General features: G+C 41.5%; 1 protein-coding gene across 1 annotated transcript; it reads right to left on the bottom strand.

Moving 5' to 3' along the window:
• Nucleotides 1-2,013: 2,013 nt before the first annotated feature.
• hrh1 (histamine receptor H1) lies at nucleotides 2,014-4,397 on the bottom strand. The gene has a single exon (XM_041192311.1). It carries the CDS (start codon nucleotides 4,323-4,325, stop codon nucleotides 2,634-2,636), a length of 1,692 nt encoding a protein of 563 aa, XP_041048245.1. The 5' UTR covers nucleotides 4,326-4,397; the 3' UTR covers nucleotides 2,014-2,633.
• Nucleotides 4,398-9,729: the final 5,332 nt, after the last annotated feature.

The following is a 9,729-nucleotide window of genomic DNA, read 5'->3' as shown; positions in this document are numbered from 1 at the left end:
CGGTGCCCCCATCTATCTGCTGCCCTTGTCCTTCTAGGTGGTAGTGGTCGTGTGTTTGGAAGGTGCTGTTGAAGGGTCCTTATTGAATTCCTGCAGTGCATCTTGTAGATGATACACACTGCTGTTACTGTACATTGGTGGTGGATGGAGTGAATGTTCGTGGAAGGGGTGACAATCAAGCAGGCTGCTTTGTTGTGGATGGTGTTGTGGGAGCTGCACTCATCCAGGCAAGTGGGCAGTATTCCAGCACATTCCTGACTTGTGCCTTGTAGATGGTGGACAGGCTTTGGGGACTCAGGAGGTGAGGAACATGTCGCAAGATGCCTAGCGTCTGACCTGCTCTTGTAGCCACTTTATTTATATGGCTAGTCCAGTTCAGTTTCTGGTCAATGGTAACCCCCAGGATGTTGATAGTGGGGGTTTCAGTACGGTACGGCCATTGAACGTCAAGGGGCAATGGTTACATTCTCTCTTGTTGGAGATGGTCATTGCCTGGCACTTGTGTGACATGAATGTTACTTGCCACTTGTCAGCTGAGGCCTGGATATTGTTCAGGTCTTGCTACATTTGGACATTGGCTGTTTCTGTATCTGAGGAGTCGCAAATGTTGAATATTGTGCAATCATCAGCGAACACCCCCAATTTTGACCTTATGATGGAAGGAAGGTCATTGATGAAGCAGCTGAAGATGGTTGGGCCGAGGACACTACCTTGAGGGACTCCTGCAGTGATGTCCTGGAGTTGAGATGACTGATCTCCAACAACCACAACCATCTTCCTTTGTGCCAGGTATGACTCCAACCAGCAGAGAGTTGTCCCCTTGATTCCCATTAACCCCAGTTTTTTTGCTAGAGCTCCTTGACGTCACACTCGGTCAAATGCAACCTTGATGTCAAGGGCAGTTACTCTCGCTTCACCTTGGGAGCTCAGCTCTTTTGTCCATATTTGGACCAAGGCTGCAACGAAGTCAGGAGCTATGTGACCCTGGCAGAGCCCAAACCCATCAGTGAGCAGGTTATTACTTAACACGAGCCACTTGATAGCACTGTTGATGACCCCTTCCATTACTTTACTGATGATTGAGAGTAGACCAATGGGGTGGTAATTGGCTGGATTGGATTTGTCCTGCTTCTTGTGTTAAGGACATACCTGGGCAATTTTCCACATAGCTGGGTAGATGCTAGCATTGTAGCTGTACTGGAACAGCTTGGCTACAGGCGCAGCAAGTTCTGGAGCGCAAGTCTTCAGTACTATTGTCAAGGCCCATAGCCTTTGCACAATCCAATGCCAGGTCATGAGGATATAGATTGTGCTCCAGTACAATTCTGCTGCTGCTGATGGCCCACAGCACCTCATTGAGGCCCAGTCTCAGTTGCTAGGTGTGTTCGAAATCTATCCCATTTAGCACAGGGGTAGTGCCACACAACACAATGGAGGGCACCCTCAATGGGAAGGTGGGGCTTCATCTTCACGATGGCTGTGCGGTGGCCACTCCTACCTGATGCTGTCATACACAGATGCATCTGCAGCAGGCAGGTTGGTGAAGATGAGGTCAAGTATGTTTTTACCTCTTGCTGTTTCCCCTCACCATCTGCTAGCTGCTATGTCCTTTAGGACCCATCCAGTGGTGGTGCTACTCAGCCACTTTCGGTGATGGACATTGAAGTCCCCCACCCAGAGTATGTTCTGTTCCCTTACCATCAGCTGTGGGAGGACTTTTAATTCCAGATTTTTATTGGCGGGATTCGAACCCAGGTCCCCAGGGGACTACCCCATAAAGGATCCCAAAACTAGGTGATATGAATTAAATATTTAGAGCAAGTTGAGAATTCCTTGAGATGTACAGAAGAAGTTACAGGGCAGATCCTCGAGACATCTGAATATGTTTTTGGAGAGCAAAATCAATTGGGAGATGCAATGAGCTGGGTTGAAGTTAATCAAATGGGGCCAGAGTTGTTTAAACAAAGGGTTTTTACCAATTTCTAAACTTTATGTTCAGAAGAAAGTTCTCTATTATGGCTGAAAAGAAAACATTTTGCTTTTTAATTAAAAGCTATACCATGCAATAAATAGCAACATAATTTTTACAATATTCCCGCTTCAGTTCAAGACAATAAAAAAAAATTATTTGTTAGCACTTTTTGGAACTTAAGTACAAGATATTGCCATGTCTAAATGCACACAGCACAATTCTCTCACAATGCTAAGGTGTACACAGAATCTGTGATTTTTATATTTATCTTGTATTTATTTATCTCTTAATCCTTCACATTGATGTTGAAAAATCACCCTCAGCAATGTTTATATTTTATGGCTAATGCCATTATGTCGATTTATTTGTAGGTTAACTAAATGGCACTATGACATTTTTCATATAAGCTATATAATTCCAGAAGTTACTTGCTTCATCTTACACTGATGAATTGTGGAAATGGTTACAAATATTTTTCATGTATTTCTGACCAACTGATTTGCTAAAATTTTTAAGAATTGCTGGATCAATTAATAAAATTTTATAAAGTAAATTAACATTCTTCAATTTAGTAAGTTTTCATGGCTATGAAAATGAAACCAAAGGGGATTTTTTTCCAAAGCAATGTTTGGCTCACATCCAGTGATCCACAAGTTATAAATTAAGTTTGAATATGAAGAATGGTTTTGAATGTTTTCTTAAAGTTCTTGTTACACAGAGGGTAGATGAATGGGTTAAGTGTTGAATTAATGTAACCCAGCCATATTGTGAACATATGTAAATTGTGATTGACACATGTATCACAGAAAGCCATTACGGTAAATGTCACAAAGTAGGGGATCCAGCATACCATGAACCCTGTCACAATGAAACCCAATTGCTTGACAGCTTTTCTTTCTCTTACTATGAGAAAGCGTTGTACGTGCTGCACAGAGCATGAGAAAAACCTCTGCCATGATTGCTTCAATTGATTAATACTGTCTGTTCCTATAGTTTCTTCAGATTCATGGACCCAAGATGTTGCTTTTGGATGTGGGCAAGGCATAGAACCAAACTGAAGCAGCACCTTATTGAACGTTTGTATGTCAGAGATATCTGATAGTTTGCATTTGTCATCAACTGAAGCCTCTGCAACCATTTTATGCTCTTTCATCATCACGTATGTTTGTTGAGTGTTACTACCTTGCTGTCTGTACTGAACACTTAAAGGAAAGCACTTTAGTTTTGCTGTAACAGCAGGATTATCCAGGGTAAGATTTTCTTTTGAGGCCACAAAATAATTTGGTCTGTAGTCTGGTTCCACATGCTGATTTTGTGCCTTATTGAGAGACAACGACTTATAGTAAAAGTCAGTTGAAATTTGTCGCATTGATGCTGAAATAGAAAAGGCACCAATGTCTTGGTTATTTTCAGCTGGGATGTTCTCGTTACCTACTAGAGTAGAAGGCATTTTGATTTGTTTTAAGTCAGAACAGTTAAACCTGCACTGTGAAAGTTTGCATGTATTTTTAGCTTCTGTAGTTGGGAGTTCTTGATATGAATTTTCGCCTTGCTGGTTCAGACAGGTTTCACATTTGTGCCATGATAGATTCACATTCCCTTTGAAATTTTTTCTGTCAATGCCTGAGCACATAGGTCCCCCGATATTGTTTCGTTGTCGGCAGTGCTTTCTTACAACCATATAAATTTTCGTATAATACCATAGCATTAGTATAGATGGGACATAGAAGTTTAGGATTGCAGTAAGAATTTTGAACCAGGTGACATAACGAAATTCAGTGTCACACTTATTGTTTGCCACAGACCTGATACCTCCATTTGCAAAGATGTGCCATCCTAAGATGGGGATGATCCAAGTCAGTGAAAGAAGCCATGCTCCTGCAATCATCACAACAGCTCTGGTTTTGGTTCGATACTTCAAATATCTCAATGGCTGATGAACTGAGTGGTAACGATCCACACATAGGATAAAAAGACTAAAAATTGAAGCTGTGCTAGCCATATAATCCATAGAAAGCCAAAACTGGCAAATCATTCTTCCTAGTTTCCATTTGTTTTCTAAGATGTACATAATATTAAGGGGCATGACTGTCATGCCCACTGTCAGATCTGCAACAGATAGACTAACTATGTACATGTTTGCAACAGTATGCAGTTTTCTCTCACTTTTCACAGCATATAGCACCAAAACATTCATGATGACAGTGAGTAAAGATAAAAAGGCTAAGGCCAGGCCAAGTAAAATTTTCTTGGCAGAACGTTGCTGGTGGTAATCTTCCTTTGTGTAGTTTTCTGTTGTAAACACTGTGTAGTTTATGATGTGTTTAATTGATATTGCAGTAATATTCATCATTGTCAAGGCAGATTATTTTCTACAGCCTGAGCACATAACTTTGTCAGGGCCAATACTCCTGATTGGCATGTTAAAGAATGAATCTGAAAAACAAAAGTCTGTGAGTCATTACTTGGCATATTCAATAGCTATTAAGATTAAAACAGTTCGTTTAAGAGTTATCTAATTAGATACACTGGCTGGGATTTTCCAGTCCTGCCTGCAGTGAGAATCGAAGTGGGTGGGACGGAATGTTTGATGGACCAGCCAAAGGTCCGTTGACTTTGGGTGGGAATTTCCCGGCGGGACTGGAAAATCTCAGCCACTGTCTTTAAAATTATCGAAAACAAGTCTGCTTCAATTAAACTTGTAGATTCATAAAATTTGCTTTTTCTATTAAAGTTGATTCTTTGGATGCAAGATTTATTGCTCAGCCTTAAATGCCCTTGAGAAGGTGGTGAGGAGCTGCCTCCTTGAACCGCTGCAATCCATGTCGTGTAGGTACACCCACAGTGCTGTTAGGGAGGGAGTTCCAGGATCTTGAACCAATGATAGTGAAGGAATGGTGATATAGTTCCAAGAGATGATGGTGTGTGTGTTGACATGGGGCATTGTATAGCAGCCAGGACAATAATAAGTTATAAGTAACAACTTGTGACAACTGTATACAAGCAAACAGCTATGTCACAGCTGAACTAACAGTTTAAACCAACAGTCTGAACTAACAGGTTTTTTTTAAACACTTAAAAAACTGTAAACCATAATTAAAAATGAGAAGGCTGACATTTGCACATGTTTCAAGCAGATAACAAGTCTTTTCTCCTTAAATGTCACTTTTAAAGATTACAAGAAGTTGGTTCTCAGATGATTTCAGGTCGTAAAGGTGGAAGAGGAAAGATGTTAATTGATGGTTTAAGGTCCCCTACCCCAGTAAGATAAAAGCAAAAAACTGCGGATGCTGGAAATCGAAAACGAAAACAAAAATACGTGGAAAAACTCAGCAGGTCTGTGAGCATCTGTGGAAGGGAGCACAGTTAATGTTTTGAGTCCACATGACTCTTCAACAGACCTGCTGAGTTTTTCCAGGTATTTTTGTTTTTGTTTTCCCCTACCCCAATAACTTTGCCAAACTATTTTAAACATCTTTTGCATCTTAGCCTTTGTGAAAAATGTCATGAAAATATAATAATTTTCATAATGTTATTGGGATTTATTGTAAAGTAGGAATAGTGCAGTCTGGATAGTCTGTGTGTGTGTGTGTGTGGCTTAATTGAATTAAAGATAGCTGCTCTGAAGGCTTTTATGTATCAGAAGAGAAGCTAGTTTGAAATGCCAAATAAGTAAACATTGTTGAAGTTTTAGAAGGAGGTGTAAAAGAAAATTGCATTTTTTAGATAAGCCAGAGTAGTTTGAATTTCAAAGGAGAGGGTGAAATGTTTCACTTAGACAGAAGAAGCCAAAAAGTGTGTTTACGTTTGCTAAAGCTTTCTGATAAAATTGGTACTATGAAATGTTTTTATTATTAGAAAAGTAAAGTCCAGACATATTGAAACAATGACATTTTCATTCAAAGGAGAGATGTGTATAAAGGAGAGAAGGCTATGTGTAAGAGTAAGAGTAAGAGAAGACGGCATTCTAAGATCTAACAAGTGTGAAAAGCCTCCAGCTGCTGTCTATAGGAACCGAAGCTATGAGAATTCATGGTGAACATCCCTGTCCAAGGTATCATATGCTTTGCCTGGGTCTGTTAAGATCTATTTTGTTTTTACTGTTGCCTTAACAAGGGTGTCACTGGGAGTCAGATTAATTAGGGGAACTAGGAATTATCATAGGTGTAATTTGTGGGCCAATGTATGTGCTTAAAATTATTTCTTTTATTAATAAATGTATAATTTAGTTTTGTAAAAACTCCAAGACTCAGTGCACTTATTACTATTGAATTCAAGGCATGCATCTCAAAATAAAAATACAAATTTCAAAACAGTTGAGGCAGTTGTTTCAAGTTTCCCTCTGGGATTTGAGCAGCTTAGCATTTATCATCCACTGTACCATAACAAAGAGGGTATATATCTTTATTTCCTGAGACATTAATGTTGTATTTGTGTTATGGTATTTTGCATTGACAGTTAAAGATATTTTTGAATTCTATTTTGAATCTGATATGAAGAGGAGTCAGATGGAGAATTAAAATGGCAAGTGACAGGAAGCTCGAGGTCATGCTTACAGACTGAATGGAGGTTTTGCACAAATAGGTCACCCAGTTTATCTTTGGTCTCCCCAATGTTGAGGAGACAATGAATACAGTATACTAAATTGAAAGAAGCACAAGAAAATCCTTGTTTCACTTGGAAGGAATGTTTCAGGTATTGGTTGGTGAGAAGGGAGGAGGTGAGAAGACAGGTGTTACATCTCTTGCACTTGCAAAGAAAAGTGCTGTAGGGAAGGGAGGGGGTGTTAGGGATGACTGAGGAGTGGACCAGGTCATTATGGAGGGAATGGCCCCTTTGGAATGCTGAAGAGGGAGGGGAGGGGAAGATCTGTTTGGTGGTGACATCACATTGGAGCTGACGGAAAAGGCAGAGGATGATTTGTTGAACACTGAGGCTGGCGGGGTGGAAGAGGAGGACAAGGGGAATCCTATCATGGTTCTGGAAGGGAGGGGAAGGGGTGAGAGCAGAATTGCGGGAAATATTTTGGACATGGTGAGGGCCCTGTCAACCATAGTCAGCGGTGGGGGGTGGAATCCTCAGTTGGGGAAAAAAAGAAGACATGTCAGAAGCGCTGGTGGGGAAGGTCGCAGATGAAGAAACTGGTTGTTTCCTGGTGCTAACCATTCCTCTTCACTATAGACAACCTTTATGCCCCACCAAGACGGTCTCAGAACTTCTCAGTTCTTCTGAATGGGAGGCAACACCACCCTGCTCTGCCTGCTGAGCTTGTTCTCACTTCTCCTTCAACTCCATTCATTTCCTCCAAATAGAAGGTGTTGCTATGGGTACCCGCTTGGGTCTTAGCCATGCCTGTCCTTTTGTGGGATATGTGGAACACTCATTATTCCAACACTACTCAGGGACCTTCCCTCTGCCGCATCTCTTTTTTCTGGTACATTGATGACTATATTGGTGTCACTTCCTGCTCTTGCTATGAACTGGAAATTTTCATTGACTTTGTTTCCAATTTCTACCTTCTCCTGGTCCATTTCTGACTCTTCCCTTCCCTTCCACGACTTCTCAGTCACCATTTCTGAAGATAGGCCGTCAACAAATTTTCAATACAAGTCCATGGACTCCCACAGCTACCTCGACTACACTTCCTTGGAGTGCATGTCCACAGGTCCCTGAAGGTGGCAGGACCGCTAGATAAGGTGGTAAAGAAGGCATATGGAGTGCTTTCCTTTATTGGATGAGGTATAGAATACAAAAGCAGGGAAAAAATGCTGCAATTATATAAAACTTTGGATAGGCCACAGCTGGAGTTTTGCGTACAGTTCTGGTCACTATATTACAGGAAGGACAAAATGGGCAGAAATTTTCACTTGGCAAGAGGGCACCTGCCCGACCCGCTCAAGCGTGAAATGACATGTGTTGACGTCAGCTGTGTCAACGGTCAGACCCGGCAGTGCACCCGCCGACAATTAAAAGGCCTGTTAAGGCCATTAAGTTATCAATTAATGTAAATTTTTCAATGCCCGCCAAACCTAACGGTTGGCGGGCAGGCGAAAAGACCAAGTGGCCTTTGCATTTTTTTGGAAACCTCATCCACGGCGGGATGAGGTTTCCAAAAGCAAATAAAAATAAAATAAAAACTTTAATTTTTCATTAATAACACATCTCTGCTCAATTGCCAGAGAGGGGACATGTTTCGTTACATTATTATTTCCTTTATTTTTTTTTATACCTCTTCATCTCCCTCAGGCAGCTCCGTGCCTCAGGGAGGTTATGAAGCGCTCATTCGCGCGCATGCCTGAAGTTCACGCTCAGCCAGCTTGCACTCCCCTCCCCTCCTACACAAGCAGTGTTCAGCGCTGCCGCTTGTGTTTCACACTGAGCGTGAAATTGCGGTGCGGTGCCAATTGCGGGCGGCAGTTGGCTTCCCGACTACCCCTGCCTGCCCCCACCCACCAAGGGCAAAATTCTGCCCAATTGCTCTAGAGAAAGTGCAGAGAAGATTTACAAGAATGTTGCCAGGCCTTGAAAATTGTAGCAATGAGGAAAGATTGGGTAGGTCAGGGTTGTTTTCCTTAGAACAGTGGAGGCCGAGGGGGTGACTTCCTTGAGGTGTACAAAATGATGAGGGGCCTAGGCAGAGTAGATAGGACAGACTTGTTTCCCCTAACGGAGAGTTCAATTACCGGGGGGCACAGATTTAAGATGATTGGTAGAAGTATTAGAGAGGATATTAGGAAAATCATTTTCACACAGAGGGTTGTAGGTGCTTGGAATTCGCTGCCTGGATTGGTGGTTGAGGCAGAAACCTCAACTCATTTAAAAGGTACCTGGATCTGCACCTGAAGTGCTGTAACCTACAAGGCTATGGAGTGGGCGCTGGAAAGTGGGATTAGAATGGGCGGCTAGTTTTTTCAGCCAACGCAGGTAGGATGGGCTGAATGGCCTCTTTCTGTGCCGTAATTGTTCTAACTTGCTTTTACAACTCTAATGCAGGAATCCACTTTTATTTTTAAAAAAAAATCAGGACAAGGTTTAATGTCTGCATTTAATATTTTATAGGGCTGCAGGTAGGCAGGTTTTTGATGAAGTTTTATTTTTATGTTCTCACTGAGTTTTATGAATGCCACCAGGGGTCATGAAAGTAACAGGGCCAAAGCTTAATTTTCATGACGTGATGTGAGGACATCCTGGTGCCTATATTTTACAACAATTTGGGGGGGCGTGGGATTCGTGCAAGTAAATAAACCCTTTTAATTGTTTTTATTATTATTATTTATTTACAGCTTATAAAGAATTGGTTTACCAGAAGCAAAATAACTACTGCTCAACATTTTGAATTTTTTGATATGCAGTTAAGCACATGGTCAGCTAAAATCTCATCCCACTTTTAGATAATAATTAACAACTTTGAAAACTTCATTAGATTCCTGTTTTCATGCTCAAAATATCATAAAAATTGTAGCATAGAAGGAAGCCATTTGGCTCGGTGTGCACGTGCCTTTCCCAGTTCTGCATCAGAGCTACATGCTGCTATTTGTATTGCCATAGCCTCCAGGGCTATGGGGCAAGCGCTGGAAAATGGGATTAGTGTTGTCAGACCTTTGTTGACTGTCATGGACATGGTGGGCCGAATGGCCTCCTTCTGTGCTGTAAATGTCTATGAGTCTATAAATCTACTTCATACTTGTGCTTAAATCCCTGCATGGTATACTCCTTCTCCCTCTTCTTAACCTTTTCAGCATTTCCCCTTGCACCCT

This window comes from Carcharodon carcharias, chromosome 7, assembly GCF_017639515.1.
Source record: "Carcharodon carcharias isolate sCarCar2 chromosome 7, sCarCar2.pri, whole genome shotgun sequence".
NCBI lineage: Eukaryota > Metazoa > Chordata > Chondrichthyes > Lamniformes > Lamnidae > Carcharodon > Carcharodon carcharias.
Note: the sequence above shows the minus strand (reverse complement) of the source record. Positions and strands in the feature narration are given on the sequence as shown.

Bases quoted from the DNA above. Each gene is read 5' to 3' on its own strand.
- hrh1 (XM_041192311.1), bottom strand. From the start codon at position 4,325: ATGATGAATATTACTGCAATATCAATTAAACACATCATAAACTACACA.